A 10,915-nucleotide genomic window follows, 5' to 3' on the forward strand; every position below is an offset into this window, starting at 1 on the left:
GGATGGATGGATTGGTGGATAGGCCAATGGTTAGTTAGTTAGTTAGTTGATGATAGCAGTGAGTGTATACAGTTGACTAAGGCGAATACCGATGAAAGGGAGTGAATAAGGCCATGACTTGGGCTGACTAATACTGGCCCCCCAAAATAAGCCCCGCATATTATAGAAGTGTATGCTTGGCTAAGAAGCTCACAACATTGCCATCCGGAAGTATAGATAGAATGAATTTGACGTCATTCAGATCTTTGTTATTGTTTTATAGCCAGCCAGTTTGGTGATTAGTTGTAGCTGAATTTTATATAAATCATTCAGTTTGTGCATTGCACAATTGTGTATGTTATATCCGGCTGGCGGATGTTGTGAGTATTTTACCCAAACGCATATCATCAATATCATAGGGCCATATGTGACCCCTCGTCTCAAAACGGTATTATGTCGGGATGGACCAGATGCTAAAAAGTCAAATTATAGTTAAAACTGGTCAAAAATATGAAACGTTAGTATTTAGCACAGTAAAATATGATATTCCTCCTCTATAAAGCATATAAACCCAACTTAAGCATGATATTTCTGGCTATAAATTCCATTTTCAGCATCTTAATCATCCCGATTAAAACCGTTTTGAGACGAAGGGTTACATATTATATGATACCAATCTATACCTGTACGGAGGGGCGGGTGTGGCGGGATGTACCCGATAACACGAGATGGACGGAGGTGATGGTCGCCCCCCGGGGCTGGGGCTAAATTTAACCATAATTTGTGTTCATATCATCACTCCCTTGGCAATGTAAAAACGTGTTTATGACTTACACAAACACACACGCGTGCATGTACACAACACACACACACACACACACACACACATATATACACACACATACACGGAAATATACAAACACACCCTGAAACACAAGCGGCAACCCACCATTTAACACCTCATCTTGTCTTGTCGTGGACTTGATGGAATGTGCAGTTTACATTCTGATCATTAACCCCCCCCCCCCTCTCTTTCTCTCTCTCTCTATCTATCTCTCTCTCTCTCTCTCTCTCTCTCTCTCTCTCCCTCTCTCTCTGTCTCTCTCTCTCTCTCCCACTCTCTCTCTCTCTCTCTCTCTCTCTCTCTCTCTCTCTCTCTCTCTCTCTCTCTCTCTCTCTCTCTACCCCCCGCCCCCTTTAAATACATATATACCTACCTACAAACCGAGGGACCAAACCACCAACCATTCTGTATCTCTGCCTAAAAACCTAAATGCATGCATGTCTATCTATCTATGGATAGTATGCACTTGGCTCAGAAGCTCACAACATTGCCATCCGGAAGTAAAACTGGCCAACACACAAAACTGTGTGTAACCACGATCGTTTATAGTCAGGTTAATACAGTTTAGTTAGAAGTACTCATAAACGCGGATGGCAAAAAACAATAACAAAGACATGATTGACGTCATCTTCGAACTATTTATACATATTTATCTATCTATTAGTTTGTCTGTCTGTCCGTCGATCAGTCGTTGGTCTGTCCGCTTGAATGCCTGCATACACGCTTGCATATTTGTTTCTTGATCTGTCAATCTATCTACCTATCAATCTATCCACCCATCAATATATCTATCCATCAATCAATCTATCTATCCAACAGTCACTCTATCCATCCATCAATCTATCTAAAATGTGACCCTTCGCCTCAAAACGGTATGATGACGGGTTGGTTAAGATGTTGAAAATTGAATTGATAGCCAGAAATATCAGACTTGTGTTGAGTTTGTATGTTTTATTGAGGAGAATGGACACCATATTTTAGGGTGCTAATGCCAACAATTTATATTTTTGACCAGTTTAACATTTAATTCGGCTTTCAGCATCTGGGTCGTTCCGACATAATACCGTTTTGAGACGATGGGTCACAAATAACTCTACATAATATTCTATTTTAAAAAACAAACAAACAAACTAAATCTAAAATCAACAAAATCCCTTATTTAAGAATTTAAAAGCCATAATCTTGTGGAAATCAGGGGAGATAATTACATATTGACGAACGACAGGAAAAAAAAAACAAACCAACAGAATCACGTGATATGCAGACACAAACAAAATGGCGGTCTGGAGAACGTTAAGGTGAGGAGAGGGAGGGGCTGAGTAGAGAGAAGAAAATATTATTGTAAAAGAATATGGACATTGGAACACAAGTAATGGGGAATTATAGAAAGCAGTTCAGGTGGCCTGTATTTATAGGAATAGAACGGTTATGGCCGGGTGGCCGTAATTCATTAAAATGACATTATTGTCGTTATCGCTGTCAGTATTATTATTATTATTATTATTATTATTATTATTATTATTATTATTATTATTATTATTATTATTATTATTATTATTATTATTATTATTATTATTATTATTATTATTATATTCGTCATCATCTTCAATTTCATCAACATGAATCTAAGTCGGTAGTGATCTAGTGGAGAGAAAATGCAATCTAATGAGGAAATAAATAATATTGTTTTTGATAAATTAACAGTTTCGTAAATGTGTGTGTGTGTGTGTGTGTGTGTGTGTGTGTGTGTGTGTGTGTGTGGGTGGGTGGGTGGGTGGGGAGATGTTGGAATGGGTTAGTATACCCCCCCCCCCCATTAGTAATGATAAAGAGCGGTTGCTTGGGACACCTAATAAAGCGCTTTGAGCCACATATAGTGGATATTCCACTTGTTTGTTGTGTTTTTTTTGTTTTTTTTTTTTTTTTTGGGGGGGGGGGGGGGCTTTTTTGATTTTATTTTTAACGTGATCTAAATCCCATTAGACGTTAAAATTAAATTGAATTAAACGCATCTCAACATTGAAACCGGAAATGGAAACTTTCGGCAAGGAAGATATCACCAACAGCTCTCCTTTTTTTTTATTCATGAATTTTATTTCTGTACCTATTATTTCAATTTAGGGATGATCATGAGATGACGCATTCAACCCCCGAAACATTTTAATTTTTTTTTTTTTATATAATCATGACTTAATTGTTCCATCCATAAATGTAACATCTATCGTTCTCTTTGATGAAATCGTCGTCAAAATACCGTAAAACCTCCATTAATTCAATTTGGTTTGTGTTTTGTTTGGTTTTTATAACCTCTTCCACCGTAGAAAACAGTGGATGTCTCTTCCATGATATAAAATTATGACTTTGTACCTGAGGATGTAATTTCGTTTTTCTTTCTTATCAAAGACCGTTGATGTTTTATATTGAAAAGAATGTCGGTAAGGGGTGAGAAGGGGTGGGGGGGGGGTGTGGCTTGGGGAGAGGGGGGAGAGAGATGTGTTTGGAGGTGTTATGGATGGATTTATTAGAGGGGTGGTGGGGGTTGGTTGGACGTGTGAAGGATGGACTGATAGAAGGAGGGAGGGGGTGGGGGTGTTTGGAAGTGTATTGGATGGACTGAAAAGAGGGGGGGGGGGGTAGTTTGGACGTCTAATATATGGACTGATATGAGGGGGGGGGGGGGGGGGTTGTAGGTGTAACGAATTGGAGAGCGGATGGAGGGTGGCGGGGGGGGGGGGGGGGGGGGTGAGCGTGTTGCAGGTGTAGGTACAAGATGATAAGATATTATTGTCTAGGAATGGAAAATGGAAGCAGAGAACATGGTTTATGGTTTATGGGAGATGGGGGGAAGACAGTTATGGGGAATGTTTAATGGTGATGGTTCTTAGCCAAATTGAAATTTACGGTGTGCAATTTATTTATAGTCTCTTTGTTTCCGGTTGTGCTTGCAATTTGGAGTGTGTTGTGAGTGGAATTTTGCGTGTGTGAGTGTGTGTGTGTGTGTGTGTGTGTGAGAGAGAGAGAGAGATAGAGAGAGAGAAAGAGAGAGAGAGAGAGAGAGAGAGAATGAAACGGGTATATAGAGATTGATTATTTATGTGCAAGTTTAAAAAAGGAGGAGGAGGGAGTGAGGGAGAGAGAGAGAGAGAGAGAGAGAGAGAGAGAGAGAGAGAGAGAGAGAGGGGGGGGGGGGGGAAAATTTCCAAATACCAACACCGTCACCACCACCACCATCATCAACATCATCAACATAATCATCCCTAACCACAAGATGCACAGGCTGGATATAAGGGGATAAGAGATGGCATTATATTATATTATATCACAGGGAATCAGATTATATCATGAAAATAATATACTCACTCCTCCCTCCCTCCCTCCACCCCCCGGGGGGCGCTGACCGCCTCCAGCCACCCCCCGGGACTGGTAGGTTCTGGAAGACACCAGATAAGATGATGGACAATGGTCAAGCCTAGAACAAACCAAGCAGCCATTCCAAAATCGGTTTACGTCTTTATTTAATGAGTCACGGGGATCAACTCCACTCGACTTGACTCACTCACCAAACGCTCTATTCAAGGACGATGACGTAATAGTAGTCATAAATTATAAGCCAATGTGATCGAGGAAGGAATCGCTTTTGTGTGGAGTCTTCTTGAAATGGTGAGTGACGTAGTCCGCGAATCCTAATGACGTATTACCCCAAAACAAGCCATCAATAGTTCATTAGTCTTCGTCTTTTTGTCATGTCCGCCTTTCAAAATAGAATTGAGAAACTCAAGATTGCAAAAGGGGGGAGGGGGGGGGGGGGGGGGGGGGGGGGGTGTGGTAGCTGAATAGATGGGATTTAGGAGAGAGAGTATGAAGAAAAGGTTGAGTGGTGGATGCGAAAAATGATGAAGACGATGATGAGGGTAGAAGTAGTGGTAAGTAGCGGTAGTACTAGTACTGCGCTATATTTAAGAAAGCTCATTTTTTTAGTAGTAGTAGTAGTAGTAGTAGTAGTAGTAGTAGTAGTAGTAGTAGTAGTAGTAGTAGTAGTAGTAGTAGTAGAAGTAGTAGTGGTAGTAGTAATAGTAGTAGTAGTAGTAGTAGTAGTAGTAGTAGTAGTAGTTAGTAGTAGTAGTAGTAGTAGTATTGGTGGTGGTGGTGGTAGTTGTTGTTTTAGTAGTAGTAGTAGTAGTAGTAGTAGTAGTAGTAGTAGTAGTAGTAGTAGTAGTAGTAGTAGTAGTAGTAGTAGTAGCTGTTGTTGTATAGAAGAAGACGAAGAAGAAGAAGAAGAAGAAGAAGAAGAAGAAGAAGAAGAAGAAGAAGAAGAAGAAGAAGAAGAAGAAGAAGAAGAAGAAGAAGAAGAAGAAGAAGAAGAAGAAGAAGAACAACAACAACAACAACAACAACAACACAGCAACAACAACAACAACAACAACACAAACAACAACAACAACAAGAAAGGGGGGGGGGGGGTGGCAGGCGAAGGAGGTAACCGTAGAACAATTCTCAACAAGAATTCCAGACAGAAACAATGGGTAAAACAATACGACATGTACCAATCCACCTGGCGCTGGTTCAAGCCTCGACTAAAACAATATTTCGTTTCATCTTGTATTAGGCGCTTAGAGTCTGGTGTCTCGGAGTTATAGCGCTATATAAGTTTTCAGCATTATTATTATTATTATTATTATTATTTTGGGTGGGTGGGCTGATTTGATGGAAGGGGGAGGTGTTGAGTTGTGGTAGCAGAAATCAGGGGAGAATAGAGCAGTAGGGGGAGTGGGGGGGGGGGGGGGGGGGGGGGGGGGGGGGGGGGGGGTCAGGTGTAACACAAGTGTGGAGAGGAGATGGGTGTTAGGTTTGAGTGGGGTTGTGGGTGGGGGGTAAAGAGGATAATGAGAGAGAGGAGAGAGGAGGGGGAGAGGAGAGGAGAGGAGGGAGAGGAGGAGAGGAGAGAGAAGGGGGGGGGGGGGGGGGGGGGGGTTTGAGAAGACTCTAGCTTACTTTAAAAATGTTTTTGGAAACAAACTAAATTAAAGACAAAATTACGTTCTTCCGCCAAGACATCATAATATCCCGTCGCCTAGGCATCCCACCAAGGAATATAGATAATTCATCAAACAAGATGTCTGATGTCAATACAGGAATCACCCATGTTGTCCAGGTGAGCAAATTGGGGGTTAATAATAATCTTGCTCCCAAGGGGAGAAAAAACAAACGAAAGTGCCTGAAGCGGGGCTCGAACCCGGGACCTTGTTGTTGTTGTTGTTGTTTTTGTTTTTTGTTGTTTTTTATTTCTTCTGTGAATCGAGCGCCATCTTGAATCGGTATAAATCTTTGTATCTATAAGATGAGCACACAATCATTGCTACAGATCATGGCATTCCATTTCACTCTCACAATGTAAATCTTGGATTTTAAATTAAATCCTGTGTCGCGAGTCGTCAGGCTTCAGCCCTGTTTATGGGGGATCACGGAGGGGGGGGGGGGGGGGGGGGATCACAAGGGGGGGGGGGGGAGGAGAGAGAGAGAGAGAGAGAGAGAGAGAGAGATAGAGAGAGAGAGAGAGAGAGAGAGAGAGAGAGAGAGATCACAGAATTGATGGAATTGGACAATTCTGGATTTCACGAGTATTTGGTTTTTGTTTGTTTTGTTTTTTTATCTCACATCTCTTGTGGCTGAGAAGTGAATGAGCAGGAATATTATGTAGACAGGAATTGGAAGGGGGCGGGGGGGGGGGTGATATAAGTGTGAGTGAATGATTTGGCTAAGCAGGTGATGGGAATGAGTGATGGAACACAATAATGAGTGATGGAACATCTTGATGACTGAATGGGTGATAGGGGTGGTGGCTGTAATGTTACTACTACAGGATGGGAGGGGGGCGAAGCGGGGGGGGGGGGGGGGGGGGGGTGAGAGGTGATGGAGAAAGATAGAGAGGGATATATAGAGAGAGAGAGAGAGAGAGAGAGAGAGAGAGAGAGAGAGGGGGGGAGAGAGAGAAAAAAAAGAGAGAGAAATACAGTAAGAGATAAATAGAGAGGGGGAGGGGTAGAGAGAATAAATTGTAAGAGAGTGAAAGAGAGGACATTGTTTGAGAAAGAGAGAGAGAGAGAGAGAGAGAGAGAGAGAGAGAGAGAGAGAGAGAGAGGGGGGGGGCATTGTTTGAGAAAGAGAGAGAGAGAGAGAGAGAGTGACAGAGAGAGAGAGAGAGAGAGAGAAAGGAGGGAGGGAGAGTACAGAGACGTAAGCATGCTATGTATGTATATTTCAGAGGACAGAGACAGTCTAACCCAAGGCAGCCAACCCCACCAAATGCTTCAATACGTAGCATACACTATAGATAGAATGTACTTGGCTAAGAAACTCACAACATTGCCATCCGGAAATATAACGGACCAACACATAAAATTCTGTGTAACCTTGAACGTTTATAGTCTGGTTAATACAGTTTACTGAGAATTACTCATAAACGTGGATGGCAAATACCAATAACAAAGACTTGAGTGACGTCATCTTCATTGTATCTATATTGTTTATTTAAAGCTTAAGTCAAACCGCTTTGATGTGACGGTCTGTCTACCCGCTAAGTCTTAAATTGTGTTTTTTATTTTTAAATTCCTCTTAAAAGTTTGGAAATGGCCGGGTGTGTGTGTGAGTGTGTATGTGTGTGTGTGTGGGGGGGGGGGGGGGGGGGGTTGAAATAGAAAGGTTAGAGAGCAAGCATGGGTGAAAGTTACTCAATGATATTAATCCTGCAAAGGCAGGTGCTCAGAAAAAAAAAATCCTGCAACTTCCAATAAGAGGAAAAAACAGAAGTGCGGTTAATTATATAAACTACTATAAACTAAATATAAATGGCGACAGTTGCCGGTGTTTTTCATTTTCGAATTCCGGCCAGACAAAAAAAAAACGGCGAGACCTCTTTTTCAAAAATAAAAATCCGGCCATGCCGGATTTTTCCGGCGAACTTTCACCCATAAATATAAAGCCTGTGGGAGGTAAACGAGGAGATGACAGAATACTGGAAGGGGGGGGGGGGGGGGGAGGGGGTGAGCGGCGAGGGGAGGGGGGGGGGGGTTGTTATAGGCGGTTATGTTAGGATTCGTTTGTTCTGGAATGTTCGAGAAAGAAAGAGAGAAAAAGAGAGGAAGAGAGATGAATGTGAATGTTTGTGTGAAGGCATATGTTGTCTAAACAAAGGACTTCGTCAACAGGCAGTTAGTAAATAATGATGGTGGGTGGGGGGTTGGAGATAATTAATAACGACAACACTTCCACTTGTCAGGCTTCGCATGTTAGAGGTAAGCAATGGTTGTACTATTACACACACACACACACACACACACAAACACACACACACACGCATATATTATATATTTGTTTTGTCGATTTGTTAATTTAATGAATTCAGTGATTTTGTGTTTTGTTCACAAGCAGGAACCCCTCTAAGACATAATTGACGATTTTTAAAAATGTTTGCACGTTTGGTGATTGTGTAGTAGAGAGTCGGGTAAAGTGATTCATGGTTAAATTTGAATACAAGTCATGATTTGTTTTCTTTGGGGCCAAGATTGTCTTTTGGCGTATTTATGGTCATGTCAGCTGGCTTCGTAAAGTTAGGCCTGAAGGACATTCTGCCTTTCAAACATGGTCAGTTAGCCAAAATGATGTTGAGTTGTTTTAGTTATTCAATAATAACTTGTTTCATATCAGCTTCTAACTCCCATGGTTCGCTGTTAGAGGTAACTAATGATTTCTATTACCACAACTACATCTTTGCAAGACATCCTAACACACAACCACCACCATCGCTTCTATTATATTTCTGGTTTTGCGATTTGTTAATTTAATGAATTCAGTGATTTTGTGTTTTTACAAGCAGAACCCTCTACAACATACATTTGACGTCATTTTTTACAATGTTTTGCACCGTTGTGAATTGTCTTTAGTAGATGCTGTCAGGTTCAAAAGTGTTCCATTGGCTTAACATTGGAAACACAGTCATGTTTGTTTCTTTTGGGCAAAGATGTCTTTGGCGTTTATTAATTCTTGGTAGTGTCAGTGGCCTCGTAATTATGCTGACACTGACCAAAAAATGACGTCAAAATGCCAGTCTGTTGCCACAAAAGAAAACAAATCTTGAGTTGTATTCAATAGTTCAACCAATGAAATAACTTGTTTCCATATGAGTTCTACTAACGACAACTCACAAGGCGGTGCAAAAACCAAATAATGAAGTCAAACTGCCAGTCATTTTGGATTTCAGTACCAGGCTATAACATGACGATGGCTACGGTTGGACAAAACTAAGGGGCATAATCTGTGATAAACGCATATTCACTTAATATCAGGAGATGTGTAGATAGAAGCGGTCCTACTAATTGCCGTCCGGAGCCGTCAGGCGGCTCAGGAGAGCCGTACGGAGGTCATCTAAAGCATTCTCAAGCCATCCGGAGGCCCTCAGACATGTACGAAACTTTCCAGAAGTCTTCCGCCTTCCGAAAGCTCCTCAAATTACGCCGGACGGTTCCGGACGGCAATTAGTAAGACCCGATAGAAGTATAGAGGGCAATAATTCTTACCTTGTGCCTGAATACGTCCAATCCATAGAATCACACAGCAACACAGGGACAAGAGTGGTTGCTTCCCTTGTCCCCGGGGTCGTTTCCATGGCAATGACCCCTTCATAACTCATACTCCAATATCATTGGTGCGATCCTGATGACGTCAGTAAAATCCAAAGATTTTGATTGGTTGAAAGATGATCGATGTTAAATCTCGACGCTATATCCCGTAAATGAAATTCTGTAACAAGAAGAAGAAGAGAAAATAAAATAATTAGTGGATTGGATTACCTAACAAAACAAAAGAAAATTTAAATATTTAAAGATAACAACAACAAAAAATAAATTATTAAAACACAAAAGAGAATTAATTAATAAATAATAAATAAAAAAATAAATAATTAAATAAATAAATAAATAAATGAATAAATAAATAAATAAATAAATAAATGAATAAATAAATAAATAAATAAATGAATGAATGAATAGATAATTAAATAAATAAATAAATGAATGAAATAAATAAATAAATAAATAAATAAATAAATAAATACAGAGATAATAAACATATAAGCATAACATCCGAAAACATCCGAGTGACATACCACTAGACCACATCGCCTTACATTGATTACTATCTATATAAAAACCGTGACTGAGTCATAATTAATAACGGATTCAATGTGCTTTGAAGACAACGTCTGATGGAATTTATGGCCATTCGATAATTTGTTATCATATTTCCGCTTTTTACTTAATTCGACCGCCCCAACCCCGTCTCTTCCTCTCTCTCTCTCTCTCTCTCTCTCTCTCTCTCTCTCTCTCTCTCTCTCTCTCTCTATATATATATATATATTATATATATAATATATATATATATATATATATATATATATATCTGCGATCCCATGTCGTATCCCTCTCTCTCTATCTCTCTCTCTCTCTCTCTCTCTTTCTTTCTTTCTTTCTTTCTTTCTTTCTTTTATATATATTATATATATATATATATATATTATATATATATATATATATATATATATATATATATATATCTCTCTCTTCCTCTTCCTATCTCTCTCTCTCCCTCCCCCCTCTCTCTCTCTCTCTCTCTCTCTCTCTCATTCTCTCTCCCTCCCCTCCCTCTCTTTGTCTCTCCCTCTTACTCACCTCCTCCGTGTCTCTGTGTGTGTGTGTGTGTGTGTGTGTGTGTGTGTGTGTGTGTGTGTGCGTGTTTGCGGATTTGTTGTTTGTATTTCAAAAGAACTTGATACAATTATACCGCCATTAGACATTTTTAAAGGCTGGGAAATGGCTGGGCTGCGCAAAGAAATAATAATAATTACAAGACCCAGAGATCAAAGACCGTGAGTGGAAGGACAACAACAACAACAACAACAACAACAACAACAACAACAAAAAGACGCCATTATGAATGAAACACACGGAGTGTACTGGCTGACGATAATGGCGGACTTCCGTTTTAATTCAAGGATTTACCAAAGACAACTTTTGTGTCTGTGTTTCAGTATGTCTGGAT

General features: G+C 40.3%; 1 protein-coding gene across 22 annotated transcripts in view; it reads right to left on the bottom strand.

The window, feature by feature from the left end:
- Positions 1–10,915, bottom strand: part of LOC144959892 (roundabout homolog 2-like) — a 238,293-nt gene that overhangs the window by 129,742 nt on the left and 97,636 nt on the right. For all 22 annotated transcript variants that reach the window (XM_078892727.1, XM_078892715.1, XM_078892725.1 and 19 more), the window contains one exon: positions 9,397–9,619. In XM_078892727.1, coding sequence (XP_078748853.1) covers positions 9,397–9,502 — 106 coding nt within the window. In that variant the 5' untranslated portion in view covers positions 9,503–9,619. The remainder of the gene's footprint in view (positions 1–9,396; positions 9,620–10,915) is intronic.

The sequence above is a fragment of the Berghia stephanieae genome, chromosome 14 (assembly GCF_034508935.2).
Source record: "Berghia stephanieae isolate SIO BIC M18660-M18661 chromosome 14, UCSD_Bste_1.3, whole genome shotgun sequence".
NCBI classification, from domain to species: Eukaryota; Metazoa; Mollusca; class Gastropoda; order Nudibranchia; family Aeolidiidae; genus Berghia; species Berghia stephanieae.